The sequence below is a fragment of the Cyanistes caeruleus genome, chromosome 2, assembly GCF_971803275.1.
Source record: "Cyanistes caeruleus chromosome 2, bCyaCae1.hap1.1, whole genome shotgun sequence".
In the NCBI taxonomy this organism is placed as follows: domain Eukaryota; kingdom Metazoa; phylum Chordata; class Aves; order Passeriformes; family Paridae; genus Cyanistes; species Cyanistes caeruleus.
This window is the reverse complement of record NC_141702.1, coordinates 53,403,209-53,415,720: the sequence shown is the minus strand read 5'-3', so window position 1 is coordinate 53,415,720 and position 12,512 is coordinate 53,403,209. Positions and strand designations below refer to the sequence as shown.

Below are 12,512 nucleotides of genomic sequence, written 5' to 3'. Positions count from 1 at the left end.
TGGAAACAGTTTCTCTCTTCTCTCCTTTAAAGAAAGTGTCCATCTCTCAGAGGTGTACTATATGGGCATGCAATTAAATTGTAATGATTGGAAGGGCATTTATGGTTGCACAGACAACTAATGTGTTCTGGCTAGAGTGATAATCTGAATTATTTTTCAGCTAAAATGAAAGTGTTGAAGCCATTTTTCCTGGGACTGTAAACTGAACATCAGTGCAGATGAAGTGCAGGATTCACTCCCAAGGACTTGTGTCTTATTAGGATAAGCCTTGTCTGGTGAAAGCAATGGCTCAACAGCCTGTTTTTTCTCAAGTAGTTTGTGTATTTGAGGAAAAGAACCACCTCAGGTTCTTGTCTGACTTGTCAGCATTTTGAACTGCTGTTTTCACCTCTGTGTGCAATTCCCTTTTTCCATTTCCCATTTTAAATGTGAGCAGATGTTATCAAATTGAAGCCTTATAATAATCTTTTAAACGGAGATGCTTCTTTTTCTATATTGTATCTATAATTATGAATGTTTCATAGGTGTATTTGTATCAATTATGGATACAAAAAGTGATTTTATATATGTATATTAATATATATGAATGAAATCTCAGCTCTCTAATATCTGTCTTTTTAATCACTGTATTTTTCTTTTGCATACCTTGTAAACCTTGTCCCTTATAACGTTTCACAGACTTCTAGCCTTTCCATGTTCCTCCATGTTTTCTGTGTTTTTTTGTTGTTATTTTTCTTCTTCTCATGGATCTCCATGTCTTTATCTTTCTATTTTCTGTGGATTTCTCCTCTTCTGATACCTTCCTACTCCTGCTGGGTGCAGATTACTAGAATTAATCTGGCAGAAGTAAAAAAAACTGAAATAAATTAATTCCCAGCAGCATCCCAAGCAAAGTAGCTTTTTCTCCTCTGATTCCCAGTTTAAGAAGGGATCAACACACAGAAGACACACTTATATAGGCAGAGCTTTCCTGAGAATCAAAGTTATTTCCAAGTGAATTCATAATAACCCAGTTAAAGTGAGGTGCAAATTTAGTTCAGTTCTTAGTGCTGTTGCTTGAATTTCTTAACTAGACTTTGAGAAACAATGTGCTTTCAGAATTTGTGTATGTTATAGAACTGTATTGTGTTGTAAAGAAGCCAGTCTATCAGAAGGACTTTAAAGATAATGTTTATTTTTTACTGAGTTTTCTTCCATACCATGCAACCAATCAAATAAAAAAGATGATAATCCAAATTATTAAAGATATCTATATTGATGTTCACTACTGGGAACAAGTGCCATCTCTCTGAAAATGCCTGAAGAATGGGTAGACATTGTCAAAAAGTGCTCTGGTCAGAAATGTCAACAGACAGGGCACTCTTTGAAAGTAAGACTCCCAGACATTGAATTAATTTTCATCACAATGTTGTTGGCCAAGGCAGGAGGAAGAGGCAGAGAATGAAGTGGATTTTGTAACTAAATTCCACTTGAGTGCAAAGAAAATTAGAAGGGGAAAAAAAGAAATTGGCTAGAAGTGCAGTTCTAGCAATAATGCCTGAAGAAACTGGAAGAAGGATCGTGTCCAATGTTATCAAAATATACATTCCCCACAGGCATTCTCTTTCTGCAGTCAAAGCACAATTTCAGGAGCTCTCTGAGCCACCACCAAGCAATTCTTCATTGTTAACTCCCCGTTTGGGGTGGGATAAGAAACTGGATGTGAAGACAGTCTCTTCTTTTCCTTCATGCATAGGAATTTCCTCATTGCTTTGTGAGAAGGAAGAAGGAAGTGAATGACAACTGCATAAATCTCACACTACAGCTGTTCATTTTGTCACCACTGGGGAGTGCGACGCTGTTTCTGTGTTTTCCTGTGCAACTGTGCTGTAGAAGGTCACAGGAGACTATATTGTGACCTCCAGGAAGAATACAGATTTTGTTAAAATTGGTTGATCACTTGTGTGCTGTGATGCCTAACCTGTCTGAGGGCAATGGCATTTTTTCAGAATTGAATCATGTCTGCACATTTAGCTGAGCTAAAGCAGTATGTAGTTAAACATGTTTTTTCTGGTATGCTATGAACAGAAAATCCAAAGCAAGCCATGTATATGAATGGTATGGAACTGCACCACATTGAGTAATAAATATTCCATTCAGTTGTCAAACCTTGTAGGAACTTCAACTAAATGAAAAAGGCAATGTGCCTTATATCTACACGCTTGCCACCGGGGGAATTCTGTAGAAATGAGTGTAGTAAACATTTTTTCTTTCATTTTGACAGGTAATATTTGAAGCTGAAGTCTCAGATGGAAGAAATGGCTACATTGCCATTGATGACATCCAGGTCCTGAGTTACCCTTGTGGTAAGTAATGATTAAGAGCTGCATTTTTCTCTGTCTTTTCAGGACATATTTGATATTGCTGTGGACTGCTCAGTTTTCATCACTTGATCACTGATATTCTTTGTTCTTTCAATAGTATTTTTGTTGCAGCTTCCAGGAAGAAATGTGATTGCAATAGTGATTTACCTGGGTGAAATATTTTTCTGCCAGAAGTAAATTATACAGGGATAAAAAAATGGGCATTCTTCAGTGTGTCTTTTTAGTCATATGCAGTTGGTGTGCATAATCAAAATGAGTTTTAATGTTAATGTATATACTCACTGATTAAAGACAACTGAATTGGCAGATGCTTGTAGGAGGTTTATCAGATTTTTTACCCCTTTTGTTTTTTCTCTTTTTGTTTTTCTTTCTAAACAGATAAAATAGATTAAAAAAAACAAACAAGAAAAAAAAAAAAGGCTTCTGGCTATTGAACAGCTGAGGGATTGCATTTAGTTTGTTATTTTGTGGACAGACTTCAGGCATTTTCCCTGCTAATCCTGGGGAATAATTGCACATATGCAAACACAAGTTGTGACAATGAAAATATTCTACTAATAAAAGGTTGTGAGGAAGAAATTGTTGCTATGCATTTCTGGCACTTGTTATCAATTTTTTTTTGCAATCTGTTTCTGTTTAACTCTTCTCATCTTCCCCTAGACCACACCCTTTGTAAAATATGATTTCATTTGAATGTACATGGCTGATAATTTAATTGCTTAATGAAATGACCAGGGCATAACAACATCATGCCCCAACTTTGCAAAATGATGCCAAATAATAAAGTTCCAGTGGCAACCTCACATCTTGTTTTCTTCTACCTCAAACCCTTTTAAACTGTAGCTCTCAGTAGCTACCAAGCTTAAAGGGTATTTGAGTGAGTTACCTTTTTAATATTTCAGTCAGCCCAGCTATCTGATGTTTGTACTCAGCAAAGCTCTGCTTGGATTCAGTGCCTGGCTTTCATATTTATTTTCTTCCTCTTCTTTGTGTTTTGTTTTGAAGTGCCAAAACAAAAGGCACTTGGGTACAGTCATCCTAGCACATTATCAGTATGTTATGGTATTCAGACAAGCTCTTTTTGTTACTGATGTTTAAACCCTGTTTGTTCCAATTTAATGTTTTTTCCTGTGCGTCATGTTTTTTTAGTAAGCACAAAGAAAGAACAGTTCAGCTACTCTTTTCCTAAGTTGTTCTTGAGAAAAGGATGGGTGAGCTGTGTAATGTGCCCATTCCTCAAAAGTTTCTGTTGGCTTTTGTAGGTCTAGTAAGTCCTTCAGGTGGTTGTGCCGCTGAGACTTCCTACAGCCTTTCTCAGTGTGGGGAATAGATTTACCAGCTCCTGAAATACTGTATTCAGTGACACAAATGATTTTGTTTTCCAAAACAAGAGCTCTGAGTTGCATTGCAAATAACATGAACAGTATCTATTTGCTTGAGCAGTATGCTGCAAATTGGGTTTTTCTCAGTATGATGGATTCCATACAGTCAAAAGTCTTTGGGATGATTCTTGTCCATTGCTGCTGACATTTTGGCATCTAATCTCCTTCTTTTGACTTCTGTTTTAAAAAGAATTTATTATAACACATGTATAACTTAAAGTTAGTGGAATCACCAGAGGAGGAGGGAAAGGAGTGAAAGCATTCCTTGAACACAGATGAAACAGATAATTTTCTTTCTTCTGTTTCTTTCTTAGCCAAAGATTGCTAAAACATGGAGGTTGAGGGATATAATAATGTTTCTGCTACCTTTATTTTTTCGTAATGACTTTTATTTTTAATTTTTGTTTTCCCCCTCTACAGATAAATCTCCACATTTTTTGAGGCTGGGGGATGTAGAGGTCAATGCAGGGCAGAATGCTACATTTCAGTGCATTGCTACAGGGAGAGATGCAGTGAATAACAAGTTATGGCTCCAGGTAAGGCTAACTCATGCAAGTCTATTTGGCTAGAGGACAAGCTGCTTTCTTGGAGAATAAATGTTTAAAATTCAAAGCCTTTTATTCTTCTGCATGTAAAATATGTAGTTTAAATGGAATTTTATGTCTATTCAATGGAGAAACTTGTAATCAGTTTTGCAATGTTGTAAAGCTTGGACTAAAAATAAGAACTGGTGTGGAACTGGGATAAGATAGGCCCTTAAAGGCATTGTGTGCCTTGTCCCATTGTAAATCAACTCCTCTGTATCAAAATTTATTATTATTAAATGCAGATAACTGGCATTTGGGATCTAGTAATACACAGATGTAACACAGGACTTTTCAGGACTTTTAAATCACGTAAATTACTTGTCCAAGCAGGTGGCTGGAGGGATGTGGCTGTACTTCTGTGTGCATATCAGTTTTACTCAGTAGCATATTAATTGGGAAAACCTGAAAGGACTGCTACATATCCTTTTTATCTGTCCCCATAATAGGAGGAACTTTAACTTTTACCCATGTGTAATTATGAAGAGTATGTATGAATAGTATGAATTGTATGTATGTCAGAATTTGAGACTATAACCAGACTATAACCCTTCTTACTCTGAAGGAAGAAAAAAAATAAATTAACACCACCATCCCTCCAAAATACCCAGTCTCCTCTGTATTATGGTGATGGGGTACTTACAATTAAGACCACTGGTTGAGTAAAACAATGGCAAAGTTTCCAATTGCTCTTAAAAAAATTAAATTTTGACAATCAAAAAGGATTAAAAGAAACACTTTAGTGGTACATGTTTCCACATAAGTGGTACAACTTATGTGCATTATTTAGTTTATATGTAAACCTTAAGCACCAACATTCCTTTAGAATGGTTTCTAATCATGTCCTCTAAAACTTTGGTTTTTTATAATGTGTATTTCTGTTTATTTTCAGAACCAAAACCTATGTAATTTTTGGGAAATGTACTTTTAAATTATCGATAGTCAGTACTTTAAAATATGTATTTTTGGTTAAATGTATTTTGAAGTGAAGTATATAATCAGTTATTTCAGCCTGCTTTCTGTTTTAATAGTGGAGCTGAAAAACCCTGGCTAACTGTCCCATGTAGGCATGTGATAAGCTTGAAATTTTAGAGATTTTTTTTAAAAAGATGATTAAAAAATCTGATAGGTAAAATGTATTATTAGACAAACATGCTGCAACATCAAAAAGGAACACAAGCAGTAACTGCATTGCTTTTAATAAGAAGGTATCACAGCAGTAGGAATGATTTGTATTCCAGGTCTTTAAGCAGTAATTTGTTTAAATTGAGTAAACATGTAATGCATTCATTCAGAAAAAGCAGCTTGATTTTAGAGACTTGCCAAACAGAGCACACAAAGCACAAAAAATGAAACTGGCCTGGGCTTTGCTATAGCCAAGGCAAGACAATAGCATGAGGAGTATTCCAGCAAACCTGTGAAGCGGCACTTTCAGTTGATTGTGGGTCAGAAAGACCCAGTAGAGACAGCCAGCTGGAAATCTTCCCTATCACTCACTCCTTGGAGTCGGATAACTCTGACAGATTATCCTTTCTAACTTTCACTCCCTGGAGAAGCCCAGCTAGCAGCCAGAGCAACTCAGAAAACATATGTTTTGTCCCTCCATATGCTTCATGGGTAGTTTGTTTCTTTGTGTGTGTGTATGTGGATCACAGATGTGATAATTTCTCAGTGTGATAGATGAAGTACTTCAGAGGTTATAACTCTGGTTGCCTGGGCTTGTAAAGTGCCCTGATACTCTTGAAGATACCTTGATACTTGAGCTTCTGTTTTCTTTCTTTTCTCCTGTAAACAATACTGAATTTTCACCAATTTAAGGGTGGTTTTTTTTTTTCACTCATCATTCCATCTTGCAATACGATTTGCCCAATATGTGTGAATCAGTAACCATCCCTATATGGATAATTTTCCTTAGATTGCACTCTTGTTACTGTTGCTGTGCATAGCTAATAGTGAATTTACTCCTTATCCTTAAAAACTGGAGTGGGTATGTATGGGACCCATGAAACACTGGAGTGTAACTTGGAAAAGGTTCACTTTAACCTTTGACCAAACTCAAGATTCATAAAGCCCGAGTAGCCTGAAAGGAAGAACTGGCAGATCAAATCGAATGCCTAAGTAATTGTTTTTGAGAGCCTTGAGCTGAAACATTCCAGGAATGTATTTTTCTCATAACAAGAAAGACCATTATAAAAAAAAAAGACAAAGTGCAAAAATGAAAAATAAGTGGATGATGGTGGGGAAGGAGAGAGTTGCCAAGCACATAGTTTTAGAGAAAATAGCTTTTGGTTATGTCCTTATTGAAAGAGAAAAACTATTTCCTTGAGGAGAAAAAAAAAAAGAAAAAAAACAGCAAAGTTGCTATTAAAACACATTCTTTGATAAGGAAAAGTTCGAGAAGCAATCTGGGACATCAGGCTTTTTTGCATCTGAGGTGATCTAAGAATTCATTTGCTTTCATTTGCATTGAAGTAGTAAATATGTGCAGGCAGAGTTGCACAGAGTTGTCTTTTGTTGAAGACTCTATCCATGTTCCCTGGCTCTTGCGGTCTTCCGTTTTGAGAAGAATTAAAGTAAATTCAGCAACATGTGGAAAAAACAGCAGCCACCCTGTTCTGTGTTCAAAGTCCTACAGTCCCATGGCTGTGTCAGCCAGGCTTGGTCTGAGCTGCCACAGTCTCAGCTTCACCCTCTTGATCCCTCTCTGCACTGATCTGGAGATTTTGCAGCTCTCCAGTAAGTCAGTTCAGGAAAGTGATCTTACTGAAAGAGATTTTGACTCCAACTGGATTTTTGTTGTTGCAGAGGAGGGGGGCTGGGAAGGAATGTTTGTGTTGTTGTGGGTTTTTTGGTTTGGGTTTTGTTGATTTGTCTTTTTTCTGTTTTTGTGGTTTTGCTTTTGTTGTTTTTTTTTTAAATTTGTTTGCTTGGTCTTTTGTTTTTTGGGGATTTTTCTGTGTGTGTCTTTTTCCCCAGCTTGATTCATGTCTAAATTACTCATATAAATAATGCCAGCAGGTGGAAAAAGATTGGGATGTTTGATTAGAAGCAGGGAAAAGGGAAAGACTGTAATCACATGATATAAAAGTGGCGATTATGGTACTGTGTCTCCTTGTAGACCTATGTAAACTTCAATTTTGTTTAAATTATTGGGCCCTGATCATATACTAGATGTTCTATCTGCAAGTACATTTCCATGCTTATGTATTTCACAATGTATGTATAATTAAGTGCACATAGCTTTATGTGCCTAAAAATAAAAATGGACAAAAATAGGCACGGCATTTCAACACACTGTTTCTTGCATGTTTACTGCTGTAATGACAGTATTTTCATCAACACCATTTTCTATAAATGTATGTCTGTAAACATTTCAGACAAATGGGGATTAACACTGAATTGAACTTCTCCTGACTTTCATGGCTGCAGATTCTGCTCTTGTTTGTTTGTTTCTGAATTGCATCTGGTCTCTTGTCCCCTTTGATATTCCTTTCCTGCCTCCTCTGTATTTTGCAGCCTCAGTGGATCAGTGTTTGGGACAGTGAAAGCTCTGTCATTGAAAGATAAGCAGCAAAGATAACAGAAGATTTCAGAAGTTGAGGCTGCATTAATACTGAACAAATATTTGCACAGATAAAGAGATTTAACTGGTTGAACAAGATGATCTGAAACACACCTTGTGACAGTGTGAATAATAGGTGTGGGAGCAGGGCAGAAATGTGGCTCAGATTCTTTTGTTCTTCACCTTTTCAACCTGATCTGATATCAAATCTTTTACAGTTATGGGCTGAAGGATTCTCTTTATGACCTGCAATTATTAGCAAATTCTGAAAAGCTTTCAAAGTCCTTAGCTTTTGTTTAAATTATAAACAGCATTGATGTTGCTTCTAAAATACATTCAGTCATTCACAGTGTTTAGTATCTTTTTTACTTGTCATTCCCTTCAGAATGTAATGCTGGGGGGCTTATTTTCTCAGTATTTTCCAACTTGTCTTAAATTTTCCTGACTGTAATATGACACACACCAACAGCTGTAGTATGGTCTTACTGCCCACACTGAAGCAGTTGGGTTGTGTGACAGGAGTCCCTAAACCCAAGGTGGTAACCCAAGGTTTTGTACCTGTTACACTTTAGTATGCTCTGATTTATGAGCTTTAGGAATTAGAAGAATTTCTTGCTGAAAAATGCTTTCCTGTGGGAGGTGAACATAAGTGTATATGTAGTCTTAAAGATATTAATGTAGTGTGTATAGATAGATATAATAATTAATTGGGTTTTGCCCACTTTCTGCTGATTTTCTTCCTTTCTAAAGCATATGAATTCTCCTTCTTTGAAAAGACATTTAAAGAAGAAGGAATTTTTCTTTTATTAACATTTGATGCACCTTGCTGCTTTATACACATTGATTTGCTAAATCAGTGTAAGAAGAACCCCTGTTTTATTCTATTTATTTCCCTGTGAAATGTCATGCATTCCACTGGAACTGTGTCAGTAAATAAGCTTGCAAAGCAGTCACTTCTGCATGGGAAGGCTATGCTCAGAATGGATATGTGCTGTGTTTTGAATTTTTGAAAGAACAGTGCACACAGGGCATTCTAAACATGAAAATACAAGAGTGGGATGAGGGCTCTGTTTGCGTATTTCATTTGATGGGTTCTGCTTGAAGAAAGTTTCATTTCTTTGCTAAGACAGTAGAGAAATGGAATTGACTGGGTAGATTAAATAACATTTGGGTACACGAAAACTCCAGAAAGCAGTGTGCATATTGTCCAGCGTTTGTTTTGCCAATCTAATTGGGATATCAGAGCAATAGGGTTTGTTGCATAATCGGGCTGTGTTTAACGGCTTCCTGAGCTGGGAACAATTGTGGCTCCCAGAAGCCCAATACGATTTCCAGTGTCTTATCGATGTCCGGTTTAGCTGGACACTCGTACGGTGCGGCGCGTAGAGCTCTTTGCTAGAACATCTGTTAAACCATATGTCCTGGCACCTGGCTCAGATGGCGATAACTGCGGCACTAATGAGTCCATCCATCATTGCTGAGCTTTGCATTAACATAGCATTGGATTAGGGAAAGCGGCTTGTTCTGGCTTTGCAGTCAGATGTGTTTTGCCACGGTCTGCGGTGATACCATTTGCCTTGGCGAATCTGAAATTCAAAGGGGTACCGGCTGCATGCATTTAAAGGTTTAATATGCGCCTTGTAATCCTGGGCAGATTTGCCATCTGAGCGGTGGCGAGCGGGCCAATCTGTCAGCAATAGCTGTGGGTGCTGGCTAACCGCCCTCCACTTGGGCTGCCAAGGCTGGTGCGGCAGCCCCGCACTCGCCCGTGGAAAGACTCGTCAGTGTTAATACGGTCTGATGCAGCCCTTCTCTCTGCCAGAGGAAAGTGTCTTTCCTCATGGAATAACAGATAATTAAAGCAATTGCCTGAGAGTAATAATTGAAAACGTGAAATTAAACAGCATTATGGAAAATAAAATGCAAATTGCTGTAAAAACAATGGAGTCGGGCTGACCTCCCAGTGGTACCAACTGTTACTGGAGGATGAGCGAGCGTCTGTTCGGGCTCAAACAACTGGCTTCATCCCTCTCCCTTTGTAGAGGAAACTGCCATAATCCTCAATGCCCTGTTCACCAGCATCTTGGGTTTTGGTGCTGATTGCCTCAGAATGGGATGTGATATTTAGCATTCATTTTTCTTGCTAGGTACTGCATATATGCGCTCTTTAATAAGTCTTTGGACTGGGTACATGCAGATGGTATCCTGTGATGATGCATTGTGCACAACCAACAAAGTATTCCAGGAATTTAGATTAGAAAGGCTATATAAGAATTCATGCCTCTGGCAAAGTGCTGAGGGACAAAACATTGACTATTTTGTTTTTGCTTTGTGGAAGGGCTATTTCCTCTCAAAGGAGAGAAGTTATGCAACAGGAGTCCTTTCCTCCTGCTGTTCCCAGGTGAAGACATGGATTGGTATTCAGCAGGAGGGTTGGAACGTGGGCTGCGGGCCTTTGGGGTAAACCATTTAGCTAACTCATCAGTGAATGCTGGGAGGCTTGTTTTAGGTCTCAGAAAAAAATGCATTTCTAATAGGAGAGTCATGTCCAATTTAACTTTGTTTTACATTGTTTGTATGTTGCTTTCTATGAGCTTTCTAATGTAACTTTGCCTTTTGAGATACCATTGCATTTTGATACAGTTGATTAGCTGGTTAAAATACCCTTTCTACAGTTTGATGATAAAACATTTGCTGTTACAGTGCACCTGTCTATTCACCATGTTCATCACATTGAAAGAATGTTTTTTGTTGGTTTGCACAAATTTTATGATCCCTGAAAGTTAAGGAGAGCTTACTCTGAATTTTAGAAAAGCTTTGTTATTTTGCTTTTTTATTCAGTGTTGCCAAGAGAAAGTTCAGAGAAGATGCCTTGCTAGCATCTGCAGGGTTTCAGCTATGGAACTGTGATGAAGAGTTTTGATCACCTTTTCGGTTTTGGTCAACTGTCAAGTTTGATGCTTTTTGGTTTTGAACTGAAATAAGTCAGTCAGCCCTGCTTGCCCTAAGGAGGAGTGATGCTGTGTGGAGGCTGTGGGAAGAGAGAAGGCCTATGGCTCTGGTTTCACTCTTCTCCCTGGGTGGCAGTGGGTGAGCCTCTGGGGAGGCAGAAGACTTTTTTGGATTATCAGGATCATCTGCCTAAAGCAAGTACTAATTTGCACAGCAAACTGGGCTATTTGTGCCAAACCTTTCCTCAGCCAGTAAAATCCTGCTCAAGTCTGCATCATCTTACCTTTATCTTGATTACTGACAGTGGCTAAGCAGGATATAAGTTTTTTTTGTTGTTGTGCTTGAGGCTTGCACAGAAACTTCACTTTCCTCATTTGTTTCATACTGCATGCTTTTACTTACAGAAAGGGTGTTTTTGAAAGGAAGACACAGTATAGGTGGGCATAGAGGACTCTTTTGCAATGACTTGTCTATTCTACCTTCACTTTCACTGTATCATATTTACGGTCTGTGATAGACATTCTGATTTTCCAAATCTTTGTTTCAAAGTTACATGAAAAGCTTCCTTGAAGTGATCTGTTAGGCTTCTTGTAAATTATTTGACTTGTAGTTTATTCTGTATCACAGTCCTGACTCAGACATGATAATAATGAACATTCAACCCATGAAAATTACAGTATTCATAACTTGTTTGTTTCACAAAGTTGGATATTTTTTTCCCCCCTGTTTTTTTCCCCCCTCTATTCACCTTTGATGCTATCTATGTCATTTAACCCTGAATGAACCATTCTCTGTCTCTCCTGCCTCAATTTATCAGCTTCATGGATAAATATGGCAGTTTCCCCTAGATGCCCGGTCATCCTAGGTTTCAACAACATGAAATACTGTAATCCTCCTGGTCTTAATTTAATTCTGCCCCAGTTAGCTAAGTCCTCTGGTCTGCATAGCTAGCAGTCATTTAGTTTGCACAGCAGCCTTTGGAGCTGCCTTCCCTGTAGGCTTTCCCTGGGGTCCTGTGGTGGCTGGAGCATCTGGTGCTGGGGACTGTGCTGCTGAGTGTGGCCCCAGTGGTGGCTCCTTCCCCTCCTGCCATTTTGTGCTTTACAGGCAGAGCAGCTGCAGTGGAAGATTGGTCCTTCTGTGTAGTCCTTATAGTCACTTCTCAGTCAGCCAGTGGCTGAAGCACCCAGTGAATGAGATGCCTGAAATGAAGGTGATGTTTCTTGTAATTCTTAATGAATTACAGAAGAATAAGAGCAGCTGGTAGGCTTGGGTGTTTTAGAAAAGGATAAAATTGTCTGCTGAGAAATTTTTGAGGAGCTGTCTTGTGGTGTGTTAGCCCTCAGTGGTGGGGTTTTGTGCAACTTTTTTCCTTCATTGTCTTCTAACTAAGCAGATTTTTTTTATTTTATGCTGCAGGATAAATGCTGTAGTTCACTGTGCACTGCCCAAGGTGATATAGATCTCAAATCACTGTGTCTGGAATCCATACTTTTGTGAATTATGCGTTTTTGGTTGATTGTTATTTTTTTTCAATCAAGAGCACTGCATTCAAGAACCAAAGTTTTCTGAAAACTCCTATATCTTTTTTTTAAATATACTTTTTTTTTTTTTTTAATGTTCAACATGTATTCAGTTAGGCTCAAACTAAGAGGCTTTAAAATGCTCA

At 38.1% G+C, this 12,512-nt stretch overlaps 1 protein-coding gene across 12 annotated transcripts in view; it reads left to right on the top strand.

Moving 5' to 3' along the window:
- The window catches only part of PTPRK (protein tyrosine phosphatase receptor type K), a 382,447-nt gene that overhangs the window by 171,605 nt on the left and 198,330 nt on the right, over positions 1 to 12,512 (top strand). For all 12 annotated transcript variants that reach the window (XM_086877038.1, XM_086877024.1, XM_086877026.1 and 9 more), the window contains exons 4-5: positions 2,264 to 2,345; positions 4,166 to 4,281. In XM_086877038.1, the coding sequence (XP_086733164.1) occupies positions 2,264 to 2,345; positions 4,166 to 4,281 (198 nt within the window). The remainder of the gene's footprint in view (positions 1 to 2,263; positions 2,346 to 4,165; positions 4,282 to 12,512) is intronic.